The following is a 24,845-nucleotide window of genomic DNA, read 5'->3' on the forward strand; positions in this document are numbered from 1 at the left end:
TCACACTCACACAGTCATCAGATAAAAGCCAAAGGAAGTGGCAGCCGCCCTCGACTTGCTCTGGCCTCTCCAGGGAGGCGAGGCGGCGCCGTCTGAGCAGAGGTACCCAAACTGTGCGGGCTGCAGAATCTACAGCAACTTTATCGCTCGGGAATCAAAGGAAAACACAAGCAGAACCGGCTCAAACCAGCATCCGATGCCAGGCTGATGTTCCAGCGAGGAAGAAACTATAATAATACCATCTATTAATATCTGTTTACTGTTCTGGTTGGACGCATACATCGGGCTGAGTTCATTTTCAGTGGAGGTTCACAACGTTGTTTACATTTCTGTGGTCTGTGGTAATTAAAAATGTAGCCTTGTGCAGGTCATTCAGAGGGACAAAAAACTGTGCTCAAGGTGCTTTTAAGTTCAAAGTCAAGCCATGTGTGCTGCTTTTTTCTGTCAAATGACTGTACAGCCTTTTAGGAAGGAGCGTAATTAAAACTGAAGTGCAAAAATGCTCTTTTGCTTGTGCTCGAGGACAGGATGAATTCATTGGTGAGGGCTGCCGGTTAAATTGCAGATCCTCCTCCACGTTGATTCAGCTGGTCTTTAATCACAATGTCCTACCTACAGAATGTGAAAAGGATGTCACTAATATGCCATGAAATCAAGATTTGATATGTTTCACGCAAAAGGGGCATTTGCAGGCCAAACGTGAGACTTTTCAGGAACTTTTACAGGCTGCCTGGAATAAAAAACACTAGAAAAAGAACTTCTGAATGAAAACAGGCAGAGGAAACTTTTAAACTGAAAGGGAGCAGCAAACAGGATGCAGCACCCTGTTGACAGCCTGACATTTGTGGGCTTTTTTTCCAGCTGCTCTTCCTGCTTACCTGTCGTAGCAGTTGACGTCGTCCAACCAGCAGCCTTGCTTGACGATCTCCACGGTACCGGAGACGTTCTTCCACGTGGCGAAGCAGTGCCGGCGCTTGTCTTTCTCGCCATAGCAGGGCTCGATGCCGCTGCGGTTGGTGCGCTCCTTCTCCCAGCTGGAGTTGTAGTAGGCGCACTCCTGCGTTTCCGAGCGTCCCAGGATGGCACCTGGAGAGGACGAGCAAGACGTTGAATGTGAAGGAGTGTCATTTTTCAGACAGCGGTTTACAAACAACAAATACTACATCAAATATTTTGGCAGGTAAACCCTCCAAAATGTTTGAAGCAGCTTCTGAATTGCGGGGTTTACAAGCCTCTGCAACTGGGAGATGAAAAAGTTATTCTGCTCCGCTGTCATTGACAAAGAGTATAATCTAGTTTAGTATCAGTAGCTGGCGGAAGGACATGTCTTTACAGCCTCAAAATATGAGATACTGTGACGTCGTAAAACATTTAGCAAAAATAGAATTCACTTCTGTGGTACTTCTGTCGGAGTTCCTGAGTGCTTTAGGGTCAATACACCAATGAAAAATGAAATCTTTTCTCAGATGAACAATAAAAAGCAGCCAGGCGTGACAGAAAACGAGGTTATAAGAGCAAAGCGGAGAAACCAAACTCCCGCTCAGAAAACGCAAGTGAAGTGAACCAACCGACTTCCCTCCGCCGCCAAAATAAAGGAGACTCTGATTTCCCGCAGATGAACGCAGGCAGCAGCTTTTCGCAAACCCGATATCCAGGGGAAAATACTGCATGACAGCCTGTCAGTTTAGCGTTGCTGCTGCCGCCTCTCATCACCTGTCAGGGAGTTAGTCCAGTTTAGACTGCTGACAGGACTGAAGATAGTCAGCCTCTGCTCGCTGGCTTCCTGGCGCTGCGGTTCAGACACACAGGAAACCAGGATTGCTTCCTATGACTCATTGTGTTCCTGCTCCTCAAGGTGCAGTAAGTAGGTTTTTACTGTTCTAAGATGTCAGTGCTGACTCTCAGCCATCTGGATACATTGTCTCGTCAAACCAAAGCTCTTTTATTCCACTATTTATCAAAAGTGTTACTTTTTCCTTTTCCACTTTGCACATTTCTGCAGGAAATCACACTAAAGAGACATTTCACTCCTCTCTATTGTGAAACTATGACTTCACTTGTTTGTGCAAGAAGCAGATGTGCATGCGTGTGTCAAATGGTTATGAACGTCCTCGGGCGGCTGATATTATCATGCATCGTGTCTGTTTTATGTTCAGTGAATATGCAAATGAGACATGATGGATGTTTCCTTGAGTCCAGAGGGGTTCGTGGTCTGTAAAGTAGGTCTGCTGCGACCTTTCCGGGGTCTGAACTGTTAAAATGTGTTTTCTGCTGCAGCTCTACTCTATATTTGGAGGTATAAGGTGTGATTACTGAGGTTTGGGATCTACTTTCAGGCATGTCAGATGAAAATACTGGAACAAACCGTCCTGGGCAGAGGCTGTATCTTTGTTATTCATTTGTTTATACCGGTTGCATTTACTATAAACTCCCTTTTTTAATGCTTCCAGCCAACAAGGATCTGCACTCTTGACCTTATCTGCTTTTATTTATTGTTGCATTCAATGTCTCAAAAGCGCTCCGTATTTAACAACACTCCAATCTACGAGACCGTGTCTCCAGTCACAGCAGCTTCCAGAAATTAGGGCTTAGCTTGTGAAATGGAGGTTACCTTTAGCAAGATCATGTATTTTTCAATAAAATGGCTGCTTAATAAAGCCAGTTAATGCCGACCCTGGGCCTGGGAGCACCACACGTCTCTTTTCAACGGCACTAACAGCTGCAGATGGAGGAGAGTGGCGAGTTTGCTGGGTGGCGAGGTCACTCTGCCTCTTAACGCGACTGACGGCATTTTCTCTTGTCAAATCCATTTCCCATGAAGCCCTAAACTATTTCACAGCAACAGGTGCAACTCTGAGCTGTTGCTTGTGTGATTGAGAGCAAATGGCCGAAGCGAAAAGAGAGAGGAAATAGCCCGAGCGGATGAATGAGTGGAGCCCACGCAAGAGTACAGTATGTTGAAATGATTGGTGCTTGTGTATTTACACAGAAATATGTGTCGATAGAAAAAAATATAATGTATAGACCAAACTGTGTGTAGACATGGAAGCAAAGATAAACACAAGTAAACAGAAAACCAAGCGGGTATTATATCTGCTTGTGGAAAAAATGTGAGTTTGCCCAAACGTGCATATGAGCATATATAAGACCGCAGGGGAGATGCTGTCATATAACATGTGGTTCATGTGGTTTTCCCTCCTGCAGACTGCCTTTAATGCAAACGAATCACTTTCTGGACCAAATTAAGGCAAAACAGTGAGTGTGAAAGCAAATTCTGTGAGTTCAATTTGCTGCTTGAGCTGGCCAGGAAAAGGACAATTTTGTCTTTTTTTCCCATCACAAACTCCTGCCAAGAAACCTTTGAGCAAGACATTAAAATCTGCAGCAGGGTTTAGGTGTGAAGAAGAGTCTACATGAAATCCAGCTGACAAATAAACCACCCACGAGGAAATAACACAATATACTGTCTTGAACTAAAGCGTTTGGTATGGGCCTTTCGATATCCCATCATGCCTTTAGGGTGTTGTTTCTCTGTCAGTAGAGTTCCAGCAACATATGGAGGTTTAGAAAACAAAGATATTTTGCTGTGACTGGTGAAAAATGACAATATTTTCCATCCACAGATCACCTTAAGGCAACAAAAGATAAGGAAACAGGCTTTTTCCTTGGAAGACCCTGTCCTCAGCTAACCTGCTCCACTGAGATCCTGCTACACCACCATGTGGGCTACGACTTTGCTAAGTTTATCCGCTCCATCTTCATCAGGCCCTTCAGCAGTTTGAGCAGCCACTGTGTGCCGCTTTGTTTCTCATCTTCCTGGATGAATGCGTCGTTCCCTTCGCCGGCACTCGCGGAAGCTAAAGGCGATAATTATGGAGAGGTATGCGGAGGTAAAGCGGAAGGTTAGCTCATTAGCCACTTCTGGTGTGACAGCATTAGCCATGCTAGTGCTGATCCCCGTGGACGCTCCTTCGAGGTGCCCAGCATACGCATTTCCATTTTACTCAGAGTGATTTACGATGAGCGTGGCACAGGGATGAGCCTGACTTCCTGTATCAACTTCATTACAAGCGAGTCATCATAATGAGTGTACAGGACACAGAAAGCAGGTGGAACAAACACTGTATATGCAGAGATAGAGCGAGCCATTTTTCAGATTTTAGCTTGTCTCCAGAGCCTGTAAAAACTTATTAGGAGATTTTAGTTGATTGAAAGTCACTATAAAAGTGTTAACATTAGAATACAAGCCATGCTTTCAAACAGGGCTGCAGCCACTGACTTTTTCCGATATGTGAAAGAAGCCCAGTGTAGTTTCTTAAAGATGTTAAAAAAAATATGAGCAAAAAAAGCATCAGATCCTTACATTTGAGAAGCTGGAACCAGCAAATGTTTGGTATTTTTGCATAAAAAAATAACTTAAATCAACTAATTTCTAGTTAAAATTGATCGTTGCAGCTCTGGTTGCAGACTTGCGTGGCTCGATCTTCTGCACTGACGAAGATGAGTTAGTTGAGTTGTTGTTTGCAGTAGCTGAAACTGAGCTCCTCCCTCTAAAGTCTTACAGTGTATAAAGAATATGCACCAAGACAAACTTAACCTTACATAAATTGCACAAAATGATGGACTTCTAAATAAAACTAATTTAAAAGGCAAGACAAAAAGCCTGTCAGGTTTGTTCTGCAGCCAATGCAAGCTGCATTCAGCAAGCTTGATAACTCCATTCAGGTACTACACTGTGTGAGAAAGAGCTGCAAGCCATGTGAACTGCAAATACAGTGCTCCGTTGTAAATACGGCCGTTAAGAGCGCAAATCAATCACGTTTCTGAAATGAGGTGACAGTACAGGCCGGCCGCCTATAGGGCCAAGGTGCCAAAGGTGGGCAAGAACAGCCCGCCAGTATGGCGGATATAAAGGATATAAAGCAGAGAAATCAATCTTCTGACTAACTCGCAGCTCAGAGTTCACCAAAGCGGATAATGTCACTGAGTGCAGAGCCTGCACGAGCGATTGTGCAAGGACATACAATAGGGTTTCCACCCACAAGCGCACATCCAGGCAATAAAGAGAGAAGCCTCTTTGTCTCCCATAGATATTTCACGCATGGAAATGTCAAACATGAGCGGCACAGGCTCACTTTGTTTGCCATAATAAGGTCTGACAGAGAGAAAGATCCAGAAAGAAATACAGCCTTGGTCGACTATGGCCGCATTCTGTTGATGCAAGGTCGATTTCTTCGTAATTATTCGAGGAACATATATTTAATTCATTGTGCGCTAAAGGAGAATGTTGCAGTGTCAAAATAAAAGAATAAAACAAAGGGCTGAAAGCAGCGGTGCGCTATTTCGTCTTAATCAACATGTCTTTGTAGCAAATGGATAATAATGGCTGATTTTGAGACCACAAGGTCAGCTCATGTGGGGGTAAACAGGCAAAGAAAAACATCCATTTAACCTTCGTGCAGACCTGCATCACTGTGAGGCCACTTGTGAGAACAATAAACCAAAGAATTTTTGTGCCATTTAATTGCTCTCCTCTCTCAAAAGCAAAGCTTTGTCTGTCCCTTACATCATCAAGATGAATATTTGCTCACTCGGGACTGAACCCAGGTCTCCCAATGCAAGTACAATCAGTCAAATCACTGCAGCACCTTCCAGCATAGCCCCCCTCCGGTTTCCTTTCTTCCTGTGAAAAGAAATGACCACACAGCATTTTATAGAGGCTCCTTTCTCTTTTACAGTCCTACAAGAGATTTATCAAGGTTAACCGCGACCTACTTTAGCTGCGGACATTTCAGCAACGCCTCCCCTGCACAGCGTCTAAACACCCGACCCACTTCTCAATCCACTGGGGCTTTTTGAAAAACTGCTTCTCGCCCCTCGCTTGCTGCCCGGTGGCTCTGAAAATCCACTCTGACATTTTAAATTTTACATTTCGGGCATTTAGCCGATGCTCTTTTCCACAGCGGTTAAGCTCCCAGTTCCCACCAAAATCCCAAGAAATAAACTGCAAGGGTGCAAGGCACTGCTGCAACCAAACAAGGCAATTAGACAGGATTTTTAAGAACAATTAGACTGCAAACAGGGGACGTGATTCACCAGAGAGAGTGCAATATGAAGATGAAAAGATCCTTAACTTGGCAGAGATGCCCCAAACGGAGGAAATGACTGATTATCTGCAGCCGGCTCTGAAAATTCAATCTTTTGTATGGTGGCCAAGAGGTCACGTAAGGTAGAGGCAATTCAGCGAGATGCACTGACCTGCAGGCCGACCAAACTCGCCGCTGGCCCCAGTTCACCTAAAGCTTTTAAAGGACACCAGATCCACAAAACCGACTCAAGCCCAGAGAGCCTAAATGTTCGATCGTGAGAGGAAATTCATAGCAATGACAGATAAATCATAGGAAACAAGCTCTGCAGGCTGCTGTTATTGAGTTACATTCAAATTAGCAGAACTTTTCATACTTTTTCATTTGTGCTTTCATGCTAAATGAAGCAAAGATGTTTTTTACCGTAAGGTAACGTCTCTGCATGCTAGTACACAGTTATTATTACTGTGCGTTTCATGGTCAAACAATAAATTATGACATGAAACTTGACATCAACTTTCTTTTTCTTTTTTTTTTTAAATAACAGGAATACAATACACTTGAACACCATAGACAAGCACATATCTACATGGTATGATAACAATCAGTTTTCATACCACAGGAAAAGCTGCAACCCTCGAGGCAACAAGCAAGTTCTGAAAAAAGTCCAAATAGTCAGGGATGCTTTGCAGGAGCGTCGGCAGGTGTTCAGACGGAAAACACAAGGGACGGTGCACCAACGAGAGGAAGAAATACAAAGCTGAACGTCTGCTTCCAGTAATACATCTGTGACATTGACAGCTGATTATCAGTTTATAACAATGCGAGGGAGGACTTCAACAATCATCTTATTCTTCATCTCAACAAGTGCAGGTTCAAAGGCAGATTTGGTGCTATTGTTGGCCTGCACGTGGCCTTCGTCCTGACACAATTATTTAATACAGAACGAGAGAGTTTCATAGAGCATCTTATCCCCTTTTGTCCCTCAAAGAGCTGAAAACTTTCCTGCTTCCAAATCTCAAGATACAAAGTTTATGTATCAGAGGTCCACCATGTTCCTGGTTGTTTCTATTTTCCATTATTTCTCTCCAATTCTCCCTTCAGGTGTGAAATATGACCATGAGCAATTTCTCCTCTCAGCATTTCCTTCCACGAGAAGAGCTGAGTAATAGCGCAAATTCACTTTCTTACTCAAATGACATGCATCCAGACCTCCAAAGAGGAAACAAAAATCACAAGGGAGAGCTACACCGGATCCTGTGAACTGGCACATGTCTCTTTATTAGCAAAGTGAGAGGCTACGAGGCAGAGGAGACCGTTCTGGTGTGATCTGTGGCCAGGCCAGTCAGGTGCATGCTGGGTGGGAAATGACCACCAACCACCTGCCAAATGTTAGAGAAATTTCAATGCAGACGCTTTGGCGGGGAGCCAGCGAACGCTCGGGGGTTTCGTTCTCTCTGCTCCCAAACTAAAGCTGGTGAAACAGATAAAGTGTCTGATTAATTTAGGAATCCTTGAGCTTGTGTGGCAGGAAGGGAAAAACACTTACTGTAAGGAGAGAAATAATAACACCTGCCAAAGAGGTTCCATTTTAGCCTCACAGTTTTCAACACAAATCATATCTTTGTATAAATAAATGTATACTTGGCTCGTCTCCATCGCCAGTTGTATTAACACCACTATGATTCAACCTATACCGCGTTCAAGAAAGCTTTTCAATTTGCTGTTCCGAACACACTGATAGCTTTTTCCTTCGGAAGCAATGCCTCCACGTTTCTGGTTTCACTGACAGGTGATCTCTGGGTCGTGCAGCGCGGAAACACCACAGCAATAAGACGGAGAGAATGAAAAAAAAGAAGAAAAATGGCAGCGGTGAGTTTATTATCGGCCCCTAATTGCATTTAAATGTGACATTTCAGACTCCAGAAGTGTCCGTCAGGCATGTTTTTGCCTGGCTGCTGAGGAATACAGGAACTAATATCCAATTTCCCCTCTGTGGCTGGTCGCAGGGGCAGGCTGTGCTGCACTCTGCTCTGTAGCCTCATAATGAAGTGGCATTTTGGCGGGCCAGGCCTGCACTCGGCGCTGCATGCACTGAAGTAGGTAAACAACTCATTCATCAAGGCTTTTTTTGTGTGCCTGCCAGGAGCGGGGATTGTTCGTTATGATGGAATTTGTTCTAAGGATCAACTTATCATCTGCGTCCGGGCAGAGATGAAATAGATTTGAGGTGATGTATGGCTGTTTGGGGCGCTGGTTTGTGTGGGAAATTTGTGCGCCCAGCGCTAAAAACAAACGTGAGCGATGATTTTTGAATGGTGTTGAATAAAGAAGTTAGGCTGGGGCCATAGGTCAAAATGCTGTCTGCAGAGCTGCCCTCTTGGCTTGCCAGCAATGCCTGTTGTTGCTACTGATGCAATTTGACACTCCTTCCCCACATAACTAAATACAGCTTCTGCACTTACCAATAACTGCATGCATTTAGTAAAAAACTGCTAATCATCGTCATGAAAACAGCTTTGCTGCACTCTATGAATCAAAGTAACAGTGATGGTCTGAAAAAAAACTTCCACATGTACTGCAAATATTCTGCACTAGTTCTATCATGTTGTGCAGCAAAGCAGCAGAGGAAGCAGCTCAAGTTTAGACTTCAGTGTGTGAATCAAAGTGATGGAGGGAGGGAAGCTTTGACATGGCTTCAGGGTCAAGTTGGGTTCAGGCAATGACATTTTGTAAGCCTGAATCGGGCCGCGTACCAAAACGAATGGAGCTGGACCGGGCTGAAATTTGAGGAGTGATCGAAAACTTGATCTTGATCTTGCAAGACCAAGAAATAATGTTTGAAAACTCCTGAGGCAGAAGCTGATCCGTGTAATAACTGCGAGATTATGTCAAAAAAAGACACTATTTTAATAAACTAATCGCACTTTTCCACATCACACCTCTCCTGCATCAAGCCTTTTCTACCTGACTGGAAAATGTGGGCACTGCCGATAGAAATGCATCCCACCACTTGCCTTTAGGGCAGCTCCTGGCCGGCTTGGATAAAGATTTTTTTTTACACCATTTATAGTTGTTTGACTATCACAGGCATTAGGCACCCGGGCCAGCATGGGAGACCACTGGCCCACGGCAAGATCACCACCTAGATGTATACTGCATACTATTTTCCAGCTGGTGGTGGATCCTCATGTCCCATTGCACAAGTTTGGTTGGGAGATCGCGGCGGTGCTTAATCAGTGTTTCTGTGATGTGAATTATCTGATGGGAATAATCAGAACAATGATTATAGAGGAGATAGAGGGAAAATACAAGAGGACTCATGGCCCCAGAGACAGATGACTTTTGTTCCATGGATGAAATTATCTATTTTAGTGGAAAATGTGGCACCGTTTAATGACGTTAATTTCACATTTTCTCCAGCAGGAGTGGTAATCTTGTTGCTGTGGCTGAATGAATAGAGGCAACACTCCGGTCTGTGCACAGAGACGCTCAACAGCTAGACACTATTTTACAGTAGACAGCAATTTCACAGAGCAGCCCGGGTCTCGCCGGAGTCCTTCGTTAATGCTCAATCAGATGGTGTCGTGACATGGCAGGGGTGGTCAGGGCGGCTCGGGCGAGCTGGTCACAAAGACTGCACTCTTTCCACGGGCAGCAGGAGGGTGCATGGTGGTGAGGCGGGGGTGGGCATTAAAAACCACAGCACTCAGCAACTGAATCCAATCCCTTTAATCCCCACTGGTATGCCAGAGCGACAAACGCCCATTGGTCTCCGCCTCAATTAGCGCTGATGGAGCTGCTTGCCGGACGGGTCGGGAGAGCGCCTGGGTCCCTCGCTGTGAATCGCAACCGATTGTACAGATTGCACAAGGAGCTCATACCAGCGTATCCCCGTGCCCCTCCTGCGTAACGGGCTGCAGTCGGCCGCTGCATACCACACATTCTTTACAGGACGAGCAACTTAAAACTCCTCTTTATCTCTCGCAGGGTGCTGCAGGAAGGATCTGCAAACCCCCCACTGCATCCCCCAGCTCCCACCAATCCCCTCTGTGCTTGAATTGTTTGGATTTATTTGAAGGGTGTGTTAAGTGCCACTTGGGCTTAAGGCTGAACCGTGTATTGAGTTTGCAGTGATACTGCAATATCACCAAAGCCTGCAGCATGGGCATTTCAATTCATTTTTATAAAACAAGCAATCAATGAGTGAAGAATTGAGGGGGAGCGAGGGAGGCACAGAGAAGGAGACTGGCAGGCAAGCTATTATATATATGAGGAGATTGGTCCTTTGTGAGTCCAGTCCAGTTCAGTTCAGTTCAGTGAGTGAGATTTCCCATAATCCACTGCTGTAAAGCTATTGAATGTGCTTCAAGCACCCATCACAAGGTAATGCAGACGTACAATAAAGCCTTTAAAAACAGTTCATCACAGCTCACATTGCAAACAGCATCACCGTCAGCATAATCGAAATGTGATGTTGCGTTCACCTTCTCCAGCTTTTGCTGTCACGACAAACCAAAAGAGGAAGTCTGGAAGTGTACCGAAATACACTCTGTGGTCAAGGTAGCCCGCACTAGACCACAGGCCGCTGCTGATGTGAGTGACTAACGCGCCGCCCCATCCAGAGTCATTTCACGTGGCCCTCCGCCGTTCAATTATGTTCACCGTTTGCTCTCGCCGGGTTCGCATTTGTACAAGACAGACCAATAAACGTTGGGAGTCAATAAAACCTCCTCTTTCATCCATCCTGTCATCAGATGACCTCGCTGACTCCTGGCTCCTCTTTATATTTAGTGTAAACCAATGACGCAGAGCCATCACGAGGCCCTCTCAAGGCCAAAATAAAACACCAACACTTGTGTATTTTTAATTGAGATTATATTACAGGTGCAGTGAGCGAAGAATGTGCCTCCCCTGATGCAGAGAATAAACATGGCATATCTGCAGGGTTTGTAGATTTGTTTATCGATACCAAAGATGACTCACTGATTACCAGGCACTGCTGAGGTTTCAAAACTCTCCTTCCTGTCAATACAGCTTGGGAAGAAAAACTTGTCAACCATTACGAGTTTCAAGACTGAACAGATCCCCTCTTCACCTCACTGGCAAATCAGATGGTGGTTTGAGCAACAAGTCAGCAACAACAGCTAAAAAAGCCTGGCGTGCCAAGGCAGAAAACAAGCAAACTGGTGATTCCTGTTGGATTTTTTTTTTTTTTTTATCGTTTTCCTCTTTCAGTTTTTGTAAATACATCATTGGTGTTGATTACAGGACAATGTTGGACCTGTTGATGTTTTGCAGCTCTCACAGCTGCTGCTCAATGAATCCTGAATGACATTTGAGGCTTATTAGATAGTCACACACAGTGACACCAACAATAATGGCAGGGAGATGAACCCACAATATCACAAGCAAACAGTGTTCACCCTGGCCCGCCAAGTCCCCGAGACACCATTACCCTTTAGTGTTTTTTGTGATAAGAGGTTAGAGCGACCTTCACGACAGTGAGGAATCTTGGCAAGAGATGGACGAAGACGAAGAAGAGGAGGAGGAGGAGGAGTAAGGAGGGAGCGTAAAGCAGGCGAGGACCCTTGAGAGAGCCTGAAACAAGAGCATGATGAATGTACAGCTCGCAGTTTTTAATCAAGGATCAAAGCAGGGCCTCTCCGTCTGAGCAGCCAGCCTGTCTAGACTGAAACTCTCCCAAGCACATAAAGCAACATCTGCAGGATGCATTAATTACAGTAAAGGACTGTTCTGGACCGTCCTCTGGGGTACCGACACATCAAGTGGTCTAGACTAAGATAAAATAGTCCTGTATATATGAATAGTTTTATCCAAAAAGCGATTTAGGTAAATGTACATGTTGAGAGTCAAGTAGCTGTACTTCACTGCTGAATATTTCAAGAAATACACCAAAGGTGATGATGTTTTTTCAAGCCTGAACTTCCCATCTTCCATATCATTTGTTTTAATTTGAGTCAGTAATGGTTACAGGGGCAATTCATCGACTTCCCATTATAGCTGTGGCGCTCGGTCGGCATTTACATTTTAGGCTTTTAGCTGACGCTCTTAACCGGCATGACTTTCAATAAGCCGAGCAGGTAGGGTTCTGCTCAAGGGCGCGCTGACAGGACGCATGCCTGCAGCGGATGTCGAACATTTGACCTTTTGGTTGCAGGGTGGACTCTGTGGCCTCTCGTCGGCCCCGCTGACCCCAATGCCTCCTGCAACTACACAATTAATCAGGTACGGTCATAGATCACAGCCGAGTGCACCGTGACTGGACACGGAAACTGAATATTTTGCTCCATTAAAGCGCACAAGTTCTTTAAGCATCATTTCTTTGAATTTACCTCCATTGAACTATTTATATGCAAAAAGAATTACGCTCTAAAAATAATGGCGCCTGATTATCATGTGATTAACAACTGATTACAATATTTAGCAGAGCAATCGGGATAATACTTTTAGCCATGACAGTGCAGCTCAAGCCCTCTCCCTCTGTCTTCTTCCAAGCCTACACCTCTGCTTCCTCAAAGGAGGTGAAAGCTGAATTAAATATGTATGTTATTTTAGTCCCTTCACTGCCTCTACACCGCTGTTATAAAAAGACTCGGAGCCTTACAGCATTTGCAAATAATCCTTTGCATTTGCTTTGACCTGTCTGGAGTATCTAAGATTTACTACATCAGAGAGTGTCAGCCTCAGTAAAGTACACTAAACTGGCCTTCCAATGATTTCCCCCACTTACTTAACCTCGATGCTGCTTTTCCACCGTGTTGTCCTGTGATAGCAGCAGCAAGTTGAAACAAATCGCTGCTGCTGAAGAAAATCCCCTAAATAGCAATTATGGTGTTTTGATGATTCTTAATTGTAGTGAAAGTTTAGATAGTCACTTATGTGGTGAGTGTGTTTTAAGGGGCCTTGGGCTTTCGAAAGCTGATCAAACATCGTTGTGCAATTCAAAAAAGGTCCCTTTAACGCGTGATAAACACGATCAATCAAGTCAGTAGAAGTCGATTTATTTTCAGTGGAGTTCAGTGACCAGAGGAACTTAGTCAACACTCAAACAAGCAGAGAAATACTGATTATAACAAAACTTTGCTTTGCTTTCTAGTGTTATTTAGTGTCAATAACACTTGTGTCATGCTAAATAACAGTCTGGAGTTCATCAAAATTTACCCGGCCACCACAACCTCGACAGTTTTGGCCTGTTGTCTGGGTCGATGGAAGGCTCCAAAGTCCCTTTTTGCAGATGCACATTAAAAACACCATTTTAACACACTAAAAGGGGCAATTTCCTCAAAGTACATGTCAAAACTTTGTGCATATACATACAAAATGTATTGTCTGCTCCATAAACGCAATCAGAGGCTCAAAATGCACACAAACACCTTCCATGTTGCTTGTGTGCAGACAGCACAACACACCTGGCCACAGCTAAATTTAACCAGAGTTCTGACTGGTGGAGGATCATAACTTCCCCGACTGAATCCAGCTGTTTCTGGTCATCATTTTATCTCCGTGAACATGAACCGCTGCTTGTTTTTATGATGTTAAAGTGCAGAATGATATAGGGCCCTGGAAGGAAGGAGTCTGACTAGTTGGGCCCGATGGGAAATCGAGGCTACATCTGGCCTTAACAAATACACCTGTGCTTTTGGAGCTTAATGCATAATGCAAGAGAACGTATTAGAAATAGATAGGGGGGGGAAATGGGACAGAGCTGGTAGCCGGCCTCTGGCTGCTCTAGGAAACACCCAAAATCCTGCAGCAGAAGGGCACAGGATGGTTTGGAGGAGTGGCTGAGTCACAGTCAAAATGGTTTGACCAATTACAAACCCTGTATGCATTAAATAACCTTGTTTTCATTGAATTTAGGCCACGTTTCCTTCTGGTTTTACACATGTGAGCATAGTTACATGTGTTTATGTTTTAAGAGATTGGCAGCTTTTTGAGACAAACCACAAAAAAGGCAGCTTTCGTACTGCTGATAAAAGCTAACTATCCATTCAATACACTTTGAAGTAAATAAATAATAAAGTAAATAATCAACTCAGCCAGCCAGAGTAAACATTAGAGTCAGTCAGCTATTGGGACAGTTGGTTAGAGCAAAGTTTGTCTTGAAGTTTCAGATTCTTAACAGTGAATTTATTTTTTCCTTCTGTTTCTCAACGTGGAGAAGATAATAAAGGCTTTGAGGTGGGTCTTCTAAAGCCAAGCCACTATCGTGTGTGGAAATAATAAAACACAATCTCAGGAAAATAATCTGATAATTAGCAGCATGCCGGAGGGAAAAGCCTCTGTGTTTCTTTCAATCCTGTGCGGGGAGGTCAGAGGTCAGGGTCGAGAGACACTCGGCGTCTCGCTCGGAAACACTTGTGCCAGGGGGAGCGCCTGGTGACAGAGGGGTTTAATCTGGTGGCAGGAAAGTCGACCGAATCGCCCAGTTAATGCAGCTGGTAAATGTTAGCTTTCCCCAGCTCAATGGGACAGAACACAGAGACCCTGGCCTGATGATCGACGGAGCTCAGACGCTGTTTCAAGTTGAGTTTGATGTGTAGCAGAGCTGCACCTGAATCATCAGCTCGGTTGTGCTGCTGAGGATATATATATTTATATATAGAAAATACATATATAAAAAACAAAACAGAGCTGCTTCATCCTCGCCATATTGATGCAACCTTACACTGGTGTGCAAGAGGATCAATGTCTGTGTGAAACTGCTGCAGTGTACAAAAAACGAGGCCAAATGTGAAGGCAGACTGGACTTTATACATCCATCAGCCTCTGCAGCGCATTCATGGATATCTAAACAGCCATTTTCCTCAAATTAACAGCAAAACATGACTTTTACACCGGAGAACGACCTCGACGGCTGGTGGCTGTCCGCTGGAGTTTTCTTCACATCATGTCAGAAGAAGAGGAGAAACAGAACTCTTGTTGCTTAATTTAGATCCATTTCCACATGACGGTCTAACCCTAACCCTCAAATGATGAGCAAATGCTGCTGTTTAGATGAGAAATACTACAGATGTTGCTTTAAGTGTGCATAATTGACTTTATCATTGGATCTGCTGGCATGCGGCGACACACTTCTGCAATCACCACCAAGTTTCCCCTCAGCCTTCAGCCCATATTCACATCAAATCTGACATCTGGATCTGAACATGCCACGACTTACGAGGCAGCGCGGTAAATATTTACCAATGTGCAGTTCAAGTTCACGAGATCTGAGGTCGCATCTCGAACGGACGACCTGAGTTTAACACCCGCTGGCTGCAGAGTCACGTTAAAATGTCGCTTTGCACTTCAGCAGAGCGGCGTTTTCAAACTCAACTCGCACTTGCAAAAGTTCCACAAGAAGCCCGTTTACTCCCCCGTCACATCAACGCGTTGGCAGGCAACCTTGACCCGCCATGTGTTACAGCACGGAGGAAAACACTGGGCAGCTGCTGAACGCAACATTAAACCAGGTCAAATATCACATTTCTGTCTCTCGTGTGAACACAGACCATCTCCTCCAAAATAATAGCATATCACAGCAGCACGTTACCTCTGATTTTAACATCACATCAGCATTTAAAGCTGCAAATAACAATTTATTATTGATCAATCTGGCAAATACTTTGTCAATTAACTGATTGTTTGGTCTCAGAGGTCTTGATATCGTCTACCTGCTTGCTTTGTCTGAACATCATTTCAAAATGCAAATATTTAAGATGAACTAAAGCAGGAAATCTTCACAGCTGAGGCTGAAACCAGTGATGTTTGTGGCAATTTAGCATGAAACGACAAAGAAATCGATCACAGCTGAATTTAATCTGAGCTAAACTCAAAGGTGCTGTTGCTTAAGTTGTTGGTTGCCAAACAAGTGCAGTTTTTCCGTCTGTGTTTGGTCGTCTCTGAATGAAAATGTCAATGTTATCATGGGTTTTTTTTTGGCATGTTGCAATAGGCCTCATCAAATAAAACTACTCTGGGCTGAGTGCCCTGCCCTTATCAGAGGCTTCTTGGTGTCGTCTTGAGCTGTGCCAATTCAACCTGGATTTCATAAAGGATTATTATTCCACCTCAAGTAGGAACCATTCATCTCCCCACTTCAGACAGTAATGAGTAAGAGGAATAATCATCTGCTGCACTGTGAAATACACAGCCTCCTCGCTCGGCCTCCCGTCAATCACAATCCAGTCAAACTACCTGGTCATGCTCGCTGGCAGCGGCGACATGCTGAGCGAGGAAATAAATGAACGTCTGAAGACACAAAAATGACAACAACTTCAGGTGTTATGGGTTTTACTGGAGTTGGAAAACTGGCTGCTCATACACACCACTCCGGACCATTCTGGTGTCATGTGAGGCCACATTGCCTCATGGGAACAGGCTCGCTGAGGCCTTCAGGTCCTCTAATGCACTCGTTTCTGTGGGCTGCTTCCACTGCAACATCAGACCATCAAATTTGCAAAATGAAACCAAATACAAACAGTGATTTTAACTTTACAAGCTCATAATAATTAACATCTGCTGGCAGGATAAAAGCAGCGTGAAAATTGCATTTTGCTGTTTTAAATCAGGACAAAGAGCTCAACCAATCACGCAAAAGAGGACTTTAAAGCGCACCTGCATCCGCATCTGCAAGAAAAAAAACACACCTTTCCTCTCTCCTGTCACCTTGCTGACCTCACTGGCGTCCACTGTGCGTCCACCGCTGAGGACACATAAAGACTGTTCACAGCATGAAAGCCAAAATTTGTCGTGTCGCCCTCAAGTCTGAACGTAATACTGGCTGAATGTGCCGTAAAAAGGCTTTTTCCGCCTTCTTAATGGAGCTACAACAGTTAATCACGAATTAATAAACAACTATTCTGATAATCAATGAATTGGTTTGAGTAATTCTTCATGTAAAAAGTCAAAATTCTTTAATTTCAGCTTTTCAAGTGTCAATATTTTGGGTTTCTTTACTCCTCTATTACAGTAATCTGATTATTTTTGGACTGTGGACAAAACAAGACATTTGTGGACATTTTCTTTAACCATTTTATGGATCAGACAACCAAATGATTAATCAAATAAATAATCAACAATGAAAATAACTGCTAGTTGCATCTTTACTTCTATCTCAATCAAACTTGGTGTGACCTTTTGAGGGCAGACACTTGTTTATCAGCGATAACATGATTGAATACAAAAGATTTTTAAGTGCTTCTCTTTACTCAATGGTGGCCATTTGTCTCATGGTGCTCCCAGCTTGGGATTAAGACATTAACCTCTTTTTATTTCCAGTCCTTGTGTCCATCTAATGTTAGATTTGACTTTATTAATTATGTAACTGTCTATACCGCAAATCATGCAATCCCACATTGTCCTTTTTATTCTCCAAATACATCCCACCAGGAGCCCCTCAAGGACCCCTGGAGGTCCCCAGGCCCCATCTTGTGCTCAATATTGACATCTACAAAATGTGCATGCACATCCACACATGGAGGATGCACAGAATAATGAGAGGGGGGCTTCCCTGCACTGCATTCCCCATATTTAACATGAAGCCATGCATTGCCCTCTGCAGAGGTAACAATAAGGTGACAGCTCTGGATCCTCCATGCATGAGCCCCTCCACACCCACCTGAAGAGCAGGAGATGAGGAACACGGCGAAGGCCAGTTTGGTGGCGTCTCCCATTTTCCATCCGAATCTGATCCTCTGACAAGAAAGAGAATAAAAAAACCCCCAAAAAAACAAACAAAACCCCCCCAAAATCTCAAAATTAGTGAGTCAGATTAAATGTCCTGCTGCTCCAGAGAGCACTGTCTCTGCAAAAAGGACATTTTCAAAATGCCAGGATGGAGGCTAAATCCAAAATATCCCAGGTAATGCCAGCCTTACCAGTCCAAAAAAAGAGGGGAGGAAGAGGAGGGGGGTGATGAAGAAGAGAAGGGGATGGTTGTTGGTATTTCCAGGTTTACAGACAAGCAATGGAGGGCGACTTGTTGGCATTCAAGCCGGGGCTGTCGTGGATTTGCAGCATTGTTATGAACAGACGTGTTCACCTGCGCCTGGTGCTGTTTGTTCACCTGTTATTTCAGAGCAGCGGAGCACCGAGCCGAGCCACAGCCGGGCAGGGCTAACATCCATCGGACTGGAAATCAAGCGCACTCCGCTCTCCGATCAAACTTCTCCTCGGCGAGCTCCGTCGCATAGCTTTAAAACCTCACAACCACGCTGAAAAGGACATTTCCAATCCCACACCGCGGAAACGGAAGGTTCAAAACGTGTGTTGTTGTTGTTATATTCCGTGTGGAAGCCTCGGTTTCGTCCGACTGTCCGGCGGGGCTGCCCGGCCACAACCAGAGCTCCGTCCGCTCCGAGAGGGAAACAACCGATTATGAGGCTCCCTCCGGTGTTTCAGTCTGCTCCAAAGTGTCCCAAACAGCCTTCTCCCGTTGAAATGTCCTGAACGAACAGGTGGAAACACTATCGTATGACAGCAATAACCTCTAAAGCTGCCGTTAATCCGTGTAGCTAATGCAGCTATCGAGTTTAGGACGAGCTGGTTTTCCCAAGTCCGTCTCCTCCTCGCCTCCTCTGGTCGGGACGATTTCAAAATGGCGTCACTGACCCGCGTCAAGTCAGCCAAACTCATGGGCCTACATGAAGGTTCCGGTGAAGCATTTCAAAGTAAAATGTTACACTTGAACGCATGGACGGGCCATAGACTGTATTGGACGTTTGGTATTTCTTTAAGAACAACATTCGATACTACGCCATTGTTTGCTTAAATTCTGCACAAACATTGATAACATATAGCACATGATGTTAATGCTGTTTTCTTTGAGATTAATACAATTAATATTGGCCATAATCCACTATTAAGGCAAATAAATGAATATACAAATCAGTCAGAGCTGGGGCTCTGGAGGTTTGGTTGTTTCATTAATAACAAAAGATTTCTTTCTGGAATTTGCACCTTATCAATTAATGTGGGTCATGTACTGTCACTAATGGTAGGTGCCTGCGTTACATTCAAACTTCATTATTTTATCTTACAGTATATCTTTATGTTAGCTTGTAATAGTGGCTCAACAGCAAATTTTGGGAAATCCTGACACGATGAATTCAGGGTTAACATGGTAATCTGGCCATATGAGAATGTTATTTTACATTTAATTATAGATTTTTAACTTGATAAAATCAAATTAACCACCCCACAAGTCTTTTTTCAAGTTTAAAAGAAACACCATAATCAATTTTACTTCCTATTTCCAGTTTTCAATTTCCAACCTTTTGTGACATTTTTTTGTTTGTTTGTTTGTTTACGATCATTTTGAATGCAGAACCATACATTTCCGGTATCGGGCTGTCCCACTCTATCCAACTTTATGAATGTGTATTACGAGCAGAGGATTGTTTTTAATTCGGAAGGCTGCTTGTTTTGTACTTCCCCGTGTGCCGTTTCGGGAAGAGCGGGGCGGTCAGAGTCTGCCAATAATCTCCTGAAAATAAGAAACATAACATTATTTACAAATTAAAGATGATTGTAGATCACAATCTGTGTGTTTGTGCGTGCAGGATATCGTGTTTTATGAGGTATTGCATACTTTCCTGTCCGAAATATACAGTAAATGTATATAAAAGTTATATAGGGCATCTTAAACAGCATCCAGAGCCAATTAAAGTGATGTTTCATGAAGTTTAAACCATAAAATATATCCAATTTCAAGTATAATCAGTAATAGGTTCATAATGCCTGTCACTCCATGTAGGCTGACACATATTGCACCTACATATAGCCTCACGCTGCAGTGTGAGCAACTATATGGTCACGTATCAGATTTCAACATGGGTTGGGTGCTCAGTAATAAATGCTGAGAATACCATGAAGTACAGATATAGGCTTGGCCCACTCCCAAATCTGCGTGACACTAATCTCTCTAATAGCCCGGAGCAGATCTCCAACCATAAGCGCTGCTAAACGATTAGGAGGTCAAAGGTCTCAGGGGATTTCTCTGCCAAGCTGGAAGCTGAGTCACCTGTTCTATATTGGAGTGTTGGCTTTCATCTTCAGCAAAACACACGGTCCTGTACATAGCTTAATGGTTAGAGCTTGAGGCACTAACGCAGGACCGGGTGAGGAGTTCAGTTCCTGTAGATGTTTTTCCCCTGGCAACGATTTTGAACTTTCATCGCAAATGAACCGTCTCTGCAAAGAGCAAGTACAGCAGTTCTGGCCCGGAGATGTGGGGGATGTTTAGCATTTCACAGATTACTCACTGAAAAATGTCAGGAACATGCATAAAAAACCGGTGTCTGGTTACATATCAGGACTTTGTCTAATTGGGTTAGGCTTCATTGTTAGTTTCCTTTGCCTTGCGTCACAAATAATTCAATTACAGGAATTTAGGATGAGCCCTTCACAAACTGTTGCACGATCACACACTGAAGCTAAAAACTTCAGCCTTTAACTAGGTATGACTTTGCTGATACAGATCTGAAACTCCCATTTATGCAGAGCTGCACTTCTTTTAAAATCCTCCTCTTAAAAGAAACAAGAGGGGAGAGAACATCAGTCCAGTTTCAGCTGCTCTTCACCGGCTTCCTGTGACATTCAGGATTGATTTTAAGGTCCTCCTCCTCCTATGCAAAGCCCTTAATGGACTAGGACCAAGCAACATGACTAATGTCCTTGTTCACTATTTGCCTTCAAGAGCACTGTGATCAACTGCTGCTGGTTTATTGGCGGTTTCCACAAACAGATGAAATACGCTCCAAAGCCCTTAGCTAGCTATCACTTTCCCGCACTTTTGCACTGTCTTTTAAAATGTTGCTATTCAGAGGGTTTTATTTCCCATCTTTTGCATTCTCTTTATTCTGTCGTCAGCTTTATTTACTTATTATCGAGTCGGTTTTATCCGTCATCTCATTTTACATTCATTTCCTATTCAGATTTATGCTCGCTGTATGTCTTTGTCATAAAGATACAAATAAAGTTGATCATTTTATCATGATGATAAAAAAGATAATACTTAGCATAGCATCAATTCCAAATGCATCAAAGGAGCTCTTAATGAATATCATCAATTTATCAATGTATCAATGTGAGTTTTTTCTATGATTTTCTCACGATGGACTTCAGAAAAAATTGGGGACGAAAAGCAGGAACCAACACTCAGACAGAGATGATGTCTGAGCCGTGTGAAATCAATAATATTTGTCTTTCGTTTGTTTTAAATTGGGTTCATTTCCACAGCTGCAAAACCCACCGAATTATTTTTAATTCCAATTTGGTTTGAAGATGTTAAAGAGAAACACAAAAAAACACGAGAAAGCAAAATCTTACAAAAAAACAAAACAAACAAACATCAGGACAAATGAAAAAAAAAAAACACATTATACCAGTGAAATACAACAAAACACATTGTAACAAGTCAAATTTCATGTATAATATATCATCTGACTGAATAAATAAGCTCGAAAAGTTCCAATTCCTATACTGTACATAACATAATAAGGCAAAAATATACAAATCACATCATCATATCATCTAAAATAGTCAGAATTATCTTTAGAGTCCACTGTTGTATCACATCAGACAAAGTTCTTAGTTTTTAATCACAGTTTGCTTGAAGGCTTTGAGAAAGTCCACAGTTTGTCTGTCTCTGGAATATGTTTGTACCACGTAGCATGTAGCATGTAGCATGTAGCATGTTCCCTCTGTCTGGAATCACTGAAACTGAACATGAGCTCGGCTCCAGGGCCACGTCATCACAGCAGATGCACGAATGCGTCCACGCTGTCAGCACACGCACTCTCTCGTCTTCCTCCGGCCTCGTTGAGCCTCCGCGATGCGTTTTCATGTCGTCATTCGCATCTCTTTGTAAATTTGCATCAAGGTCACCGACAGCCTTCAGCTGCACTGATGCAGGTTAATATAGCTGCAGGCATCAAGGCAGAGATTCTTCTAAACTGTGTGGTTGTACAGAAATATTGAATTCTGGCTTTTATTTTTACAGAGAAAAAAAAATCAAACTTAGAAGCCCAGCTCATCTGAACCCCAGCTCAAAAATTCCACCTTATCACGGGGCTTTATATGGTGATAAATCAACATAAAAACCTGACGTGTCATGAAACGGTGACTCCTGTTGAAGGTCTCAGACGCTCAAGCTGTGAAATCTGATTAAATATAACAACCTTTCATCTGCTCTATATCTGTGATTGACAGTAGAACCCGTCCTAAATCCAAAATGAGCCTGTTTTGATAGACTTCACACTTAGATACTTTGAAACATAATGGGTTTCAGCAGTGGGGATCAGTGGAGCCCCAACAATAAGGAACTAAAGCCAATGTCAACAGCACACAAGGGATCAAAGGAGGAATCAGGGAGCATAAAAAAACGTTTCTATGCATCTCAACTCAAGGTAGACTGAGGTGTTTGCACGATGTGTGCAAGCACATACATGTCAGTGAGAGTTTTAGGCAATGCGGGCTTGCAAACTTGTAGACTCATTTATAGTAAAGTGCAGCAGGAAGCTCAGAGGAAAAACCTTGCTGGCTTTTTGTCAAGGGACCCAGGGTGACGCTAACTTCGGGTTTGGCCTACAGAAATACATCATCCCTGCAGTGCTCATTAAAGGGACCGGGATATTCAATCAGAAGTGCTTGTGGGAAGGTCACATAGCCTCAGAAACCCCCTCCCTCCACACCTTTGCGGCATCAGATTAGAAGGATTTGCGTGCGACCATTTCTGTAACTTTCCAAGAAAGCTGCCAGGGTTTGAACTTCCTCCCCAGCACTATTCTTTCCTCCCTGGCATTTGTGTCCCTTCTCATGCGAACAGCCGTGTAAAACACCCTGAATGTCTTCCAGGAGCGCCTGCACCATTATCCCCGTAGTCAAACACATTTTCCTCGACAAAGCAAGCTGTGTAAAATGAACACATTAGTAAGCATTCAGCCATGATAAAAGGATGACTTGCATTGCGCTCGTGTGGAAAAGGCAGGTTGGGATGTGTGTCTATCTGTCTTCCTTTGAGTGGGGAAGACCTACAGTTCTGGTCCTGGAGATTTACCGCCCAGCAAATCCCATTACTCAACTATCAGATGCCAAATCCCCTCTAATGGCATTACACGTGCCAGAATTACGTATGATGATGCTTGCTAATGAGAGCTCAGCAGATATACCTTACTGGAACCAGTGGCCCTTGCGTACAGAGCAGCCCCATGGCTCTGCCGCTTAATGGACTCAGTATTGAGTGTCGAGGGAAGTCAAATTTATCGACAAAGTGCTTTTAACAAAAAGCAGGTTGCTCGCAAAGTGCATTGCAGGGCAACAAAGGATGTAAATACAGCTAAAACTGCAAGCATACTCAGTGAAATGTTAATACTTGAGGGGGCACAAGGTGTGTGTTTGGAGTGTGTGACAAAGAGAGCTGCAGCACAACACCAAGAGCGAGTGGACGCTGTAAGATGCGGGCGTGAATGATGAATGGCAGGATGGAGTTTCTCATGCAAACCTCAAATCAGGCTGTTGCTGCCACCTCGTCTGCTGCTGGAGCATCTGACAAAAGGCCCTTTTCAAAAGCTGATACGTGCACTTTGTTCAGATAAGTTATTCGATATTTATACACACTGATGGTACATTTGTATAGTTGGTGTTGTCTTTGGTTCTGCAGTACAGCAGCTGAGCATAGCATGAACTGCAGATATCATGTCATTTTGAGGTACTTGTATTTCCATTTTATGCTGCTTTATACTTGTATTGCACTAAAAATTATCCAAAATATCACAAAAAACATCCCCACATTTGGAAACACAGAATTGAAATGTGTACAAATACATACAGAAATTACTTCAAACTGACATCAACGTCAACGTAAGTACATTACATCATGGTATTGGTACTTTTGTGGACAGTGTAAATATTACAGCTCGTTAATGTCTCGTTAACTTTAACTTTATTGTGTTTTGAAGATATCTTGCTTTGAGAAGTCTTGACTAACAAAAAATGAGGTCACTGCCTTTAAAACTGCACTATATGGCCAAAAGTATGTGGACATCAAACCATTACAGTCTATGGTCAGTACATCGTGACATCACTGCTTTACAGTTTCCTCTGCTGTTACAGCCTCCACTTTTGCAACCAGTCTATGGGGATTCGGCACGGCTCAGACACAAGAACACCAGTGAGGTCCAGTGTTGATACTGGGCGTGAAGGTCTGGCTCGCAGTCCGTGCCCCAGCTAATCCCGAAGCTGCTGGATGGGACCGAAGTCTGGACTCTGGACCTGTCTTTGCTCACGGGGGAGCTGACATGTTGAAAGCGGAAAAGGGCCTTTTCCCAACTGTTGATACAAAGTTGGAAGCGTACTGTTGTCTAAATATCCTTCTGTGCTGCTGCTTAGAGATTTATCTTCACTGGAACAAAGAGACCTGGAGCAGCGCTGCAGAAAGCAAAGTCTAAGTGAGATGAAGCATCTTAAACCAAGACAGTGTGTGCTTTAAGATTTATCTTCTTAACAGGCAGTTTCAAGCCTTTTTGTCCTTAATTGTCTTAAGACTCTTTCACACCTGACTGAGATTTTGCATCTGAGTAACTTAACACTTGAAACTAAAATCTGCAGAATTCTGAAGTTGTCTGATCGACAGAGAGAGTCAGAGTTTCTTTGTTTCCAGACAAAAGTGCTTGTTTTCAGTGCACCGGTACTGCTTTGAACATAATCGTAGGTTCTTTGAGTTTTAAAAGCGTTGATAAGTGACATTTTCCT

General features: G+C 43.5%; 1 protein-coding gene across 2 annotated transcripts in view; it reads right to left on the bottom strand.

Annotated features, from left to right (window-relative positions):
* LOC143315687 (activin receptor type-2A) overlaps positions 1-18,701 on the bottom strand; it is a 36,460-nt gene extending 17,759 nt beyond the window's left edge. For both annotated transcript variants that reach the window (XM_076723014.1, XM_076723013.1), the window contains exons 1-2: positions 17,713-18,701; positions 879-1,086 (exon numbers count right to left, since the gene is read on the bottom strand). In XM_076723014.1, coding sequence (XP_076579129.1) covers positions 879-1,086; positions 17,713-17,767 — 263 coding nt within the window. In that variant the 5' untranslated portion in view covers positions 17,768-18,701. The remainder of the gene's footprint in view (positions 1-878; positions 1,087-17,712) is intronic.
* Between the last annotated feature and the right edge of the window lie 6,144 nt (positions 18,702-24,845).

Source organism: Chaetodon auriga, chromosome 23 (genome assembly GCF_051107435.1).
Source record: "Chaetodon auriga isolate fChaAug3 chromosome 23, fChaAug3.hap1, whole genome shotgun sequence".
Taxonomy (NCBI): Eukaryota; Metazoa; Chordata; class Actinopteri; order Chaetodontiformes; family Chaetodontidae; genus Chaetodon; species Chaetodon auriga.